This window comes from Sinocyclocheilus anshuiensis, unplaced genomic scaffold (genome assembly GCF_001515605.1).
Source record: "Sinocyclocheilus anshuiensis isolate Anshui unplaced genomic scaffold, SAMN03320099.WGS_v1.1 scaffold550, whole genome shotgun sequence".
Lineage (NCBI taxonomy): Eukaryota > Metazoa > Chordata > Actinopteri > Cypriniformes > Cyprinidae > Sinocyclocheilus > Sinocyclocheilus anshuiensis.
In genome coordinates, this window is record NW_015544149.1 from 87,554 (window position 1) to 99,380 (window position 11,827).

The window sequence follows — 11,827 nt, forward strand, 5'->3', positions numbered from 1 at the left end:
GGTTCTCAGTTTAACAGATTATCAGAGGGAAAGTTAACAGTGAATACATTTTCAGTTTGCTACAGTATCACAACACTTCAAAAGACTTAAGAACTATTTTTATGTTTTTTTTTTTTGTCATATTTGGATCTCATTTTGCACGATTGCATGGGGAAAAAATTCTTGTTCCACAGAACAATGACATATGTGTTTGGAACAACAGCTGAGAATGTCCTTCAAGCAGTTAAGGAACATAAACTTCCATTTTTGTATTGTGCAATTGCTTTTGTTTAAAGGAGACATATTATGCCCCTTTTTACAATATGTAATATAATTCTCTGGTGTCCCCAGAATGTGTCTGTAATTTGAGAGAGGCGGGGCATAGAGGACCTACAATAATGTACAGTATTTGAAAAATAATGTGTTTTTTGAACATTAAAGCATGTCAACATATTCTGTTACACCAAATACACAAAATAATGATCTTTAAAAAAGCATCATATGACCCCTTTAAAGAGGAGTTTGTATTAATACCCTAGGTTTATGTTTCAACAATTATGGTTAATACAGATTAGATCTGATCAGTTGCCTTGCAGGTGTCATATTTTCATTTTGATTCATGTTTCCTTCTTTTTCTCCCCCTGACTTCATGTGTACTATGTGACAAATACTGTAACTAAATTCACTAAATACAATATAGATTCCAATATGCCTGTCAAATAAAGAGCAGCAGTAAAGATTGTAAATTTTTTTTAGATAAACTAATGCAAAATAGTGTTTCTGTTGTCTAGCTGCCATAAACCTAATAATCTTATATAACCCTAATAAACCTGTTTGATGAAAAATGTTTAGTCTCAAGCATGAATTAGCTGTTAAGAATTTGTTCTATAAACTGTGTTTAGATTTTGTAAACTAACACTGCTGATGTATAAAACAGGTGCATTTTCCACTCACAGTGTTTCTCAGTTTAACAGATTATCAGAGGGAAAGTTAACAGTGAATACATTTTCAGTTTGCTACAGTATCACAACACTTCAAAAGACTTAAGAACTATTTTTATGTTTTTTTTTTTTTGTCATATTTGGATCTCATTTTGCACGATTGCATGGGGAAAAAATTCTTGTTCCACAGAAGAATGACATATGTGTTTGGAACAACAGCTGAGAATGTCCTTCAAGCAGTTAAGGAACATAAACTTCAATTTTTGTATTGTGCAATTGCTTTTGTTTAAAGGAGACATATTATGCCCCTTTTTACAATATGTAATATAATTCTCTGGTGTCCCCAGAATGTGTCTGTGAAGTTCCAGCTCAAAATACTCCACAGATCATTTATTATATCATTTTGAAAATGCCTATTTTGAGTGGAAGCAGAAACAAGCTGTTTTTCGGGCCTGTCTCTTTAAATGCAAATGAGCTGCTGCTCCCCGCCCCCTTTTCCAGAATAGAGCTGTGCCATTACAGCTGGGACCTCCTAAAAACATCGGTTAGGGTTCTGATTGTCATGTGTATCGCGCTGAAATCATGCGTTTTAAATCATACGAGTTTAAACTTCTGATATACGGTCTTCTGAGCGCACACATCCGAAGCAAACGGACAGAAAGCGGCTGTCACAGCATGTGAGTACTAAACTAAGTTCTCATTCACACACTAGTTTACAGTGTTCTGTGCTCATCTGTGCAGCCAAAGGCAGAACAGTTAGCATGTTTTGCTCAAACTTTCGCCATGGCATTAGAACTAGTACACCGTTGTCGCGAAAACACAATAACGGCGCCGTGGGTGTAAACGTACAAATTAAGGGGCGGTAATATTATAATGAGATCCCTTTGCCACGTCACCAAGGGAGCGAAATCAGACGCGCTCGTTTTCTCAGACGCTTGCAGAAAAAGGTTTACCAAAACAAAGTTACTGGGTTAATCTTTTTCACGTTTTCTTGGTTGGTAGATGCACTGGGGACCTGATTATAGCACTTAAAACCTGGAAAAGTCAGATTTTCATGATATGTCACCTTTAAAAAAAAAGCCCATGCTGTCAATGTTTCATAACAGAAATGACAAAAGAAGATGTGGTATAGCTAGGTCTTATTGGTTTATTTACATGTTTGCTTCACCCAACTAAACAAGGTTTTTAACTTCAACACACATAAACATGAAGAGCTTTTGAGATTGTATACATTAGTCCAGGGCATGAATCTGGCCTAAGGCTTCACTCATATAAGAAAATACTCAAACAATGCATGTGTTGTCTTGAAAAGCATGCAGAGAGAGAAAGAAGAAAAGAGGAAGTGGCACAGGAAGCGTGTTGTAGAAGCACTGAAGTGATACTGGATATCGAGATACGTAGTAAACATACACATGTGATAAATGTGATGATGGCTGCGATTTTTCATCAGACGATTTAACTGGCACTAGGATCAGTTAGGATATCCATGAGTAGTGATGCACCGAAAGAAAAGTGAATATTGTGCTCAACACCACACAAATCAGGCCAAAAAACAGTTTTGTGTTTTAGCAACAGAAGACTCTTTACCATTCCAAATGTGTTGAGCAAAATAGCCTCAAGACGTCTGCACAAGCAAACTTTCTTTATAATAATGTGCTTAACCAATAGTGGAAACAAGACTAAACTACTAAGAAAATTACTTTTTTGCAGTGTACATTAACTGAACCTGAGTTCAGAGATTGGATGTAAGAGTGATGCTTTCTGATAATATTTTCGGCCTGTTTTCGCACCATTTTATGGTATTTTTGGCCACAGTGTCGGTGCATCTCTATCCAAGAATAGGTCTAAAAACACACAAATATATAAGAGAGCAAAGAGCAGTTTGATGGAGCACAAACAGCCAGTTACACGCAGGCACGAGCATGCAGGCATTGTGCAGCTTAATGCCCATGTAATCTTCTCATTTGAAGACTTCAGATGCTACAGTTACATTTTTAAATGCATCATTTTGAAAATGCTCATTATTGCAAATATGCAGACACAAACTGTTCAGACACCTTCAAGGGGACATTTGTAATGAATTACTAGGTACAGAGAGAGAAGTACAAAAAGAGAGAAATGGGGTGTAAAGACATGAAGAATTAGAGGTTGAAGTGTGATTTTCAAAGGGGTGTGGCTACTGAGACCAAAAGGTGTGATCTCATCAGAAATAGGCGGGCCAAAGAGACAAACAGCCTATGGAGTCTCACAAATCACTGTCTCCACCACGAAAGTGTTCTCAAAGTGACGGATTCTGTGACAGTTCTGCGCATCACGCTTGGTGATACCTAACAGGAAAAATACAGAAATAACGTGAACAAAAAAATAGTTATAAATTACTAGGGTTATTATAGTATTTATTTATATTATTTATTATAGTATATATAAAACTAAAACTGAAACTAAAATTAAAATCATTAAAAAAAATTAATATATGAAATAAAATAAAATACAAAGAATTTAAGCCAGTTGCCAAAGCAGCATTTCTAATTTTAATTTAGTTTACCTTGATGTTCTAAAATAACTAAAACTGAAATAAAAAATCTCTCTCTCTACTGTATATATATATCTCACAGAAGTGAGTACACCCCTCACATTTTTGTAAATATTTTATTATATCTTTTCATTTTTCATCACTGAAGAAATTACACTTTGCTACAATGTAAAGATACTGTATATATATATATATATATATATATATACATACATACTTTTACTATGAAATTACTAGCAAATTTCACAAATAATTACAGAGAATCATTAAGTAACAGATTGAATTAAAATTTTGAAGAAAAAAAGAAAATTGTATTTTCTTTTTTTTTTTTTCTAATTTGAAAAATCCTTTTTCAGTGAATTAATTTAGCACATGGATTACTATATAATGTACAAGAACCGTAAAATACATAATGTAATCACAAAATATGGGATATAGAATTGAATAAAATAGGAACTAACATATCGAATATTCATGGATCATAATTTGATGGCCTGCCTCCATTCCCCAAAGTTTGTGGTTGCCATGGATATTATCATATTATATTATCACAAAAAGATCTTCGGGGACCAGGGAGAAGTAGATTGCTTAATACAGGAAGCCATACCGTGGGTGTTACTCAATTGTACCGCTAATTAGCTGCAATGAGCTATTTAGCTGGACGTCAATCAGATTTGTATGGCAGCAGTGAAGCCACACAGGAGCACAGTTTCCTCCCACCATGAAGATGCAGAATTAGTTATGGCGTAATATGGTATTGCCAAATTGGCCTTGTAGCTCGGTATTGGGCAACTTATTTTTGAGATGAAAAGTTCATACGTCAGTTTATATTTTTTATTTATTTTTCATATTTGGGTGACCTATCCCATTAAATATGATGTAATGTTTATCTAATTTCAGTCGTGTGATATGATGCTCTCTACTGAAAACAGCTATTAACTGATCCATATTAGTTGACCACTACTATTCACACTAAAGAAAAGAGGCAGAAATGTGTGAACTTACGACGACGTGAGGTGCGGCGATGGAGCCTGTACGTATCTTTACCGTTACACAGATGGTAAATAAAGCGGCCAAGCTGATGCATGTTATTAACACGGCCAGTCACGACCATCTCTTCCTGAACAATGTACGTCTGGGGGAGGTAAGTGCCTTTCTACAAAAAGATAGAAAGGCAACATCATCAAATAGATATAGTTTACATTTCAACTGCCTTTATATACAAACAATACAAGTACCTTGACATTGATGAGCAGTTCCCAGAGGTTACGTGGTGGCATGACCACAGAGGTGTTGAGCTCGATGACATAACACTTGTCTAAAGCAATGTCATGGTAGGCCGTCAGACCCTAAAATCCAAACACACAACACATGAAAACAAATTCTGTTGATGTATTAGTATTAGTACATATAACGAGAGCTAAGAGTGTTACCCTGTTGAAATCATGAATGATATCAGCAGGGTCTGTGTTGCTGAAGTCGGGCACAGGTATGCTGATTTGCTCGTAGTTTTCCTTCAGGTAGATCCCAACGCTCTCCTCCAGCTCGTGAGACCCTCGCAGTGGAGCAGCCACCGAGTCCTCGTACACGACACGGCAGTGGAACCGACTCTGATCCGGAGCCTGAAACACCATCACATAAAATACATGATTTTAAATGATATGACATGGTAGTTTTGATGATTACCATAACCTAAACCAAAAGCCCTGACAAAATAACATAAGATAACAGCAATATTTCTTTCAAACGGAACTAAAAATAGGGATAAAAAACACAGATTTTCATAGTATCGCATTTGAAACTCAATCTTTTACTACACACTGCTTTTAGCAGGTGCGTGTTGACACGGGATCTACAGTCTTAACAGTAAAGCATGATATTTTACATTTGCAGTCTGAATAAAATGTGATGAGATAAAGACTAAAAGGTAGAAAAAGCATCGTTATTTTCTGTTGAGTTGTCCTCGCAGGCTGGTTCACAACTGCAGTTCTATTTAGTCAATCCAAACACTGACTCATACGCACCAAACCTTTTGGTGTGAATTAAAAACACAGCAAAATGACTGTAGTCTGATTTGTGAACAAATGACGCTATTTTTTATATAGCCAATCCTCATGAATCATCATGAAACTTGTGAACTCAGTTGCTGTTTGAATCATTCTGACACATCATTCACTGACTGAATTAACATGATAAACATGATATCTGCCGCGTATCTGTGTTTGCTCATTTCCGGAAAGCTGACAAATCTTTCAGTGACTCTTTCTAAAGTTTATACCGCAACACCAGTAGGTGAGTTATTGAGCCATTTATTCAAATGATTAGTTTAAAAACACTGATTCATTCAGGAATCGCAAATGTCTTTATTAGTGAGTCATTGAATCAGTCACTCAAACAATTCAAAAACGAATCACATAGCGGACGAATCACAGCAGCGAGCCATTAACAAAACATTTTACTACAAAAATAGAAAAGTAGAACTAACTGAAGCTTCAGCGTAGCTAATTATATGTGACCCTGGACCACAAAACCAGTCATAAGGGTCAATTTTTATACATTATTTATAGGACAATATTTGGCCGAGATACAACTATTTGAAAATCTGGAATCTGAGGGTGCAAAAAATCTAAATATTGAGAAAATCGCCTTTAAAGTTGTCCAAATGAAGTTCTTAGCAATGCATATTACTAATCAAAAATTAAGTTTTAATATATTTACGGTAGGAAATTTACAAAATATCTTCATGGAACATGATCTTTACTTAATATCCTAATGGTTTTTAGCATAAAAGAAAAATCAATAATTTTGACCCATACAATGTATTTTTGGCTATTGCTACAAATATACCCCAGCGACTTAAGACTGCTTTTGTGCTCCAGGGCCACATATAATCATTATTGTGAGTTTTATGCCACTCATATAATTGTACCTGAGGAATGATGTAGTAGCGGTAGATATAAATTGAAGCATATATCAAACTGCAGGTGAAGACAATCAGTGCGGTTGTCAGACAGCAAAGTCCACTCAGAGAGGAGCGTTTCCTTCCGACAGGTAAGACCAGCTCCTCTTCCACCTACAAATACACACACACACACACATTTTTATAACTTATTGGGGATGGTTTTTTTATTTTTATTTCCTTTAAATAAAGAATATTATAATTATTACAACCCAATTTTGAATGAAAACATTATTTAGGCCTTTTATGAATTTGTTTTTATCATGAGCTCCTCCCACAGGCCTCCACAAAGTAGGTCATTTCAGGTTTTACTCTCTCTGCAGGGACATTTGGTCCTTACCAAGATAGCAAACCCGATGCAAACACACACACACACACACACACACACACACACACATACACACACAAGGCAGTAATGAAACCATCATGTCCTCGTTTCCTTCCGACAGGTAAGACCAGCTCCTCTTCCACCTACAAATACACACACACACACACATTTTTATAACTTATTGGGGATGGTTTTTTTATTTTTATTTCCTTTAAATAAAGAATATTATAATTATTACAACCCAATTTTGAATGAAAACATTATTTAGGCCTTTTATGAATTTGTTTTTATCATGAGCTCCTCCCACAGGCCTCCACAAAGTAGGTCATTTCAGGTTTTACTCTCTCTGTAGGGACATTTGGTCCTTACCAAGATGGCAAACCCGATGCACACACACACACACACACACATACACACACAAGGCAGTAGTAATGAAACCATCATGTCCTCAACATACTGTGCCACTTTTAGTATGATAACCCACACACTGGGAGACGTGCTACAATCGGCACTACATTCACTTGTATCCCGTGCAGCCAAGAATGGATTATTCAGTGCTCTCGTACTACAGTAGGAAATTATTAGATGCTGATAGGTGATGACTAATAACGCCCCCAGTCTTGCAACCCATCTGCCAAATGCACGGCACATGGCCTGATCTGGCCCCATTCTTAACTCACGCACACACGTTTGGTTTGATATCATAATGGAGACTTCCTTCTGACTCGACAGCTTATTGTTTTATATTAAGATAATTATATTTTAGATATCTAAAATATGCTAATCCAACACCTACCCCATATAGCCATTTTTACATTAAAGAAAAACATTATTTATTGAAAGTGAAGTGTTTCTTTTTCTTATCAATTTGTGTTTTTCATTGCTGGATCCTCAGCTCCAATGGCCTTATGGGAAAGTGTCCACTGACTGCTGACAAAAATATGTTTTGCTAATGTTGCCATTAGGTTATGAAACCAGAATGTTCTCTGAATGTCCATTTTTGAGAATTAAAAAAACCCTTTTTCTTGGTTGTGCAAACATTAATATGTTCATTTAGCAAAAATTATGGGAACATAATTTGGGGTCTTTTTAAAGAAAAAATATTCCATGAACGATGTACAAATAACGTTTTTGTGCTAACATTTTGAGAATGACCAGATAACTTTGAGTGAACCATCTACTAGCGACATTGGAAGAACGTTTGAGAGAACCTTTCCAGAATGTTCTTTCTTAGAGCCAAAGTTCTTAGAATATTCCGTTAGCTGGGTGTTCGCCTGCTGTTTCATGAATATTGCATACTCATACCCATTTGACTTGATTTTTGCATATTTTATAGTAGGGAAGTATGCATAGTCTGACAAAAGTAATAATTACAGATGTCAGTGGCCCAGAAATCACACACTTCACCTTGTTGTTTTCATCGTTAGGAGGTCAATTGGTCCCCAAAGACAGCAAAACCCACACATAGGCTACACAACGATATTAAACAGCTAAAGCTCACCGAAGTCATTTCTCCTCACCGTAGCCATCTGCCATTTTGTCTGTTGGTTCTGTGTGTGTCTGTGTGTTGCTTAGACACATAAACCTGTGCTGCACTATGTCAAATTTGATCCTGTCATAAGCTCTTAAGAATAAAGGCCTTACGCTCTGGCAATAACAATTCAAGTTTTCATTACAATCAAAATATGTTAAAATACAGGGCAGGATGTTTTAAGCTATTTTCTATTAGTTTAATCGAGGATGTTTACCCCATTCACTTTACTAAATTATTAAAGAAGAAGAATTTTATTAAAACATCACAAGTGTGAGTGCATAAGGAGATATAGTGCACATTTTATGGCTGAGATAAATAAACATGATGCATGTTTTATGATGTGATGTGATTGGTGCAGGTGCTGCAGCATCCATGTCCTCTTGTTATGAAACCAAAGGGCAACAATATTTCTGTACAAAACAGCTACAAATACATAAACACGCGTTAAATTGGATCCTGTCATAAGCTCTTAATAATAAAGGCCTTACGCTCTGGCAATAACAATTCAAGTTTTCATTACAATCAATATATGTTAAAATACAGGGCAGGATGTTTTAAGCTGTTTTCTATTAGTTTAATCGAGGATGTTTACCCCATTCACTTTACTAAATTATTAAAGAAGAAGAATTTTATTAAAACATCACAAGTGTGAGTGCATAAGGAGATATAGTGCACATTTTATGGCTGAGATAAATAAACATGATGCATGTTTTATGATGTGATGTGATTGGTGCAGGTGCTGCAGCATCCATGTCCTCTTGTTATGAAACCAAAGGGCAACAATATTTCTGTACAAAACAGCTACAAATACATAAACACGCGTTGATGGAGCATTATCACTAGATCATATCACCCCACCAAATGACGTGATTAATGGTTTACCATGTATGTTCTTTCCTTTCCGGCTTTTGGTTCGTTTCAGCCGCTGTTTTCCGTGACATTTCAGCTGAGGCACACAAAAAGCGAAACTTACGTGTGGATGCGGTATGAATATTTGAGTTTTATCTCCATCACCCTCCTCTTTCTCGGCTTTTTGTCCCGTGATGGGCTGAAAGCTGATCTTCACCATGATAAAGGGAAAAACCGCTGGCTTTCTGACACAATATTTGCCGTTTGTTATAATGGACCGGAGGAATCTATTATTTATTTATATATTTGTATATGAAAATCGCTCTTAAAGTCACAGTGCCAGCAACACTGGTGATGATGCGCGCGACCCAGAATGAGCATGCGCGCGCACGTTTTGTGTGCATCGTGTGTGTGTGTGTGTGTGTGTGTGTGTGTGTACGAATATTGCTTTTTAAGATACATAATTTTATTTATCTATCTGATGGTACTCACATATTGCAAAATGGCTAATGCCGTAATTACGACGCAAGCGACCAAGAATGAGAAGGCCTGCGTTCAAAAACCACAAGCAGGCTATATCTATCTGTCTATCTATCTACATCAAGGGGTCGGCAACCTACGGCACGCAGAGGGATAATCGCTGGCACTTCTCATAGTCAAACAGACTGTTAGGTATGGGATGATATTAGGCTCAAAATGATTAATAGATGCACGCACAATTATCCATGTACTGCATACATTTTATACATATATCTTACTAACCACAAACAAATGCCTTTCTATTTGAGTCTGTGGAATTCAGGATTAAATGATTGTGCAGCGATTACGAAGTTCTTGTTTGGCAAAATTAATATAAGATATTCTGTCTTAAGACAAGTTAAGTTAGAACAAATTCAATAAAACGTCTTAATTGTATTTCTACAGGCAGAGGAGAATAGCCAAACCAAAAAGAAACAAAGAAAACACAATGTAACATTTATAAAACTGTATACAATGGAATGCGCACATGTGAGTGGGGCTAGTGCCATCTAGTGGTCGCTGATTTTCTTTGGCTCAGCTGCGCGTGGATCGCGAGCTGTGTGTGTGTGGATTGGGCAAGGCTAAAAGGGCGGAACGAAAGTCTCAAAATTCAAATGAATCAAATAGAATCGACTCAGAAGAGACGTGAATGAATGCACGCGCGTCGCCTGATCCACAAATGCACATTTTAATCGCTACATGCACAAATTATGATACTTTAATACAAACTGTAACATTTGTATTCACAAATATGTCTCTATTTGAACAAAATGCTGCACATTAATGTAATTCTTAACTCTGCAGACACCGGTTGAAAAGCATTTGTTTCAGTGTAGTTTTCTACAGGCAGAGGAGAATAGCCAAACCAAAAAGAAACAAAGAAAACACGATGTAACATTTATAAAACTGTACACAATGGAATGCACACATGTGATTGGGGCTAGTGCCATCTAGTGGTCGCTGATTTTCTTTGGCTCAGCTGCTGTGGATCGCGAGCTGTGTGTGTGTGTGGTTTGGGCACGTGTCACCTGATCCACAAATGCACATTTTAATCGCTACATGCACAAATCATGATACTTTAATACAAACTATAACATTTGTATTCACAAATATGTCTCTATTTGAACAAAATGCTGCACATTAATGTAATTCTTAACTCTGCAGACACCGGTTGAAAAGCATTTGTTTCAGTGTAGTGACGCACATTTGCGAATTGCAAATTTTTCGTACACGTTAATGAATTGCACTGGGCCTTGTTCGTTGGTAGTTGTGTGTGTGGGGGACGTGGGACGTGATAAACTGCGAAAATGAAGTCTCAAAATCCAAATGAACTGAACAAGATTGACTCGAACTAGACATCAATTAATGCACGCGTGTCACCTGATCCACATATGCATAGATTCCTTTTTGCATGAGCAATTTATGATATATGAATGCAGAACAAAACATTTTTATTCACAAACATGTCTGTATTTGTACAAATCGCTGCACAATCATTTAATCCCGAACAATCATTTATCCACAGACTCAAATTGAAAGGTATTTGTTTGTGGTTAGTAAGATACATGTATTTATGCAATTTATGCAGAATTGTGCATGCATCTATTAATCATTTTGAGTCTAATTTCATCCCATACGATCGCGTCTTTGATAATTCACACTGCGTGATTGTCACTGGCGTGAACGAGCACCGATTTGCCTCCGATTTCGGGCGTTTGTCGGCGATTTTGCAAAACCCGTCGGCGAGTGAAAAATCGGGCTAAAATCGTGCAGTGTAAACTCGTTATAAGTTACCGAAAACACAAGTAAAAAAACACGTAACACACATTAGACATGCGTTTGGCTCTCTCTCGCACTGTATGACGTGACAGACTATTTGTCCAGTCCTGTTCCGATCACACAGCGCGTGTCTTCCGAGAATGCGGTTGTGAGTCCTGAAAATTTACAGGTGTGAGTTAGGTTACAGAATGCGGTTGTCATGCCCGTAAATAACCGACCTGTGTGAACATAACCGTATTAAGAACTCAAATACAGGACTGACAACCGTATTCTGCTGCGGTGTGAACGTGGCCAGAGAGACACACGTTTTTAAAGCACTGCGCATTATAACCAATCCCATACGATTCTGTTGAGCTTATGAATGCAAGGACCAATCAGAGGCGTTCAGATGAGTCATCGCTGAAAC

General features: G+C 36.9%; 1 protein-coding gene across 1 annotated transcript; it reads right to left on the minus strand.

The window, feature by feature from the left end:
• Positions 1-2,049: 2,049 nt before the first annotated feature.
• On the minus strand, positions 2,050-9,506 carry LOC107695173 (integral membrane protein 2C-like). Its single transcript, XM_016494991.1, has 6 exons — positions 9,248-9,506; positions 6,383-6,526; positions 4,887-5,075; positions 4,692-4,802; positions 4,459-4,609; positions 2,050-3,247 (listed from the first exon to the last, which is right to left on the minus strand). The coding sequence occupies exons 1-6, from the start codon at positions 9,341-9,343 to the stop codon at positions 3,156-3,158; spliced, it is 783 nt and encodes a 260-aa protein (XP_016350477.1). The 5' UTR covers positions 9,344-9,506; the 3' UTR covers positions 2,050-3,155.
• Between the last annotated feature and the right edge of the window lie 2,321 nt (positions 9,507-11,827).

What these genes read in the sequence shown, in the direction of transcription:
- LOC107695173 (XM_016494991.1), bottom strand. Translation starts at nt 9,343, where the DNA reads ATGGTGAAGATCAGCTTTCAGCCCATCACGGGACAAAAAGCCGAGAAA. An exon ending in AACTGCTCATCAATGTCAAG is followed by an intron (nt 4,610 to 4,691) that starts GTACTTGTATTG and finishes ATCTTTTTGTAG; the next exon opens with AAAGGCACTTACCTCCCCCA. An exon ending in TCGCCGCACCTCACGTCGTC is followed by an intron (nt 3,248 to 4,458) that starts GTAAGTTCACAC and finishes TTTTCCTGTTAG; the next exon opens with GTATCACCAAGCGTGATGCG.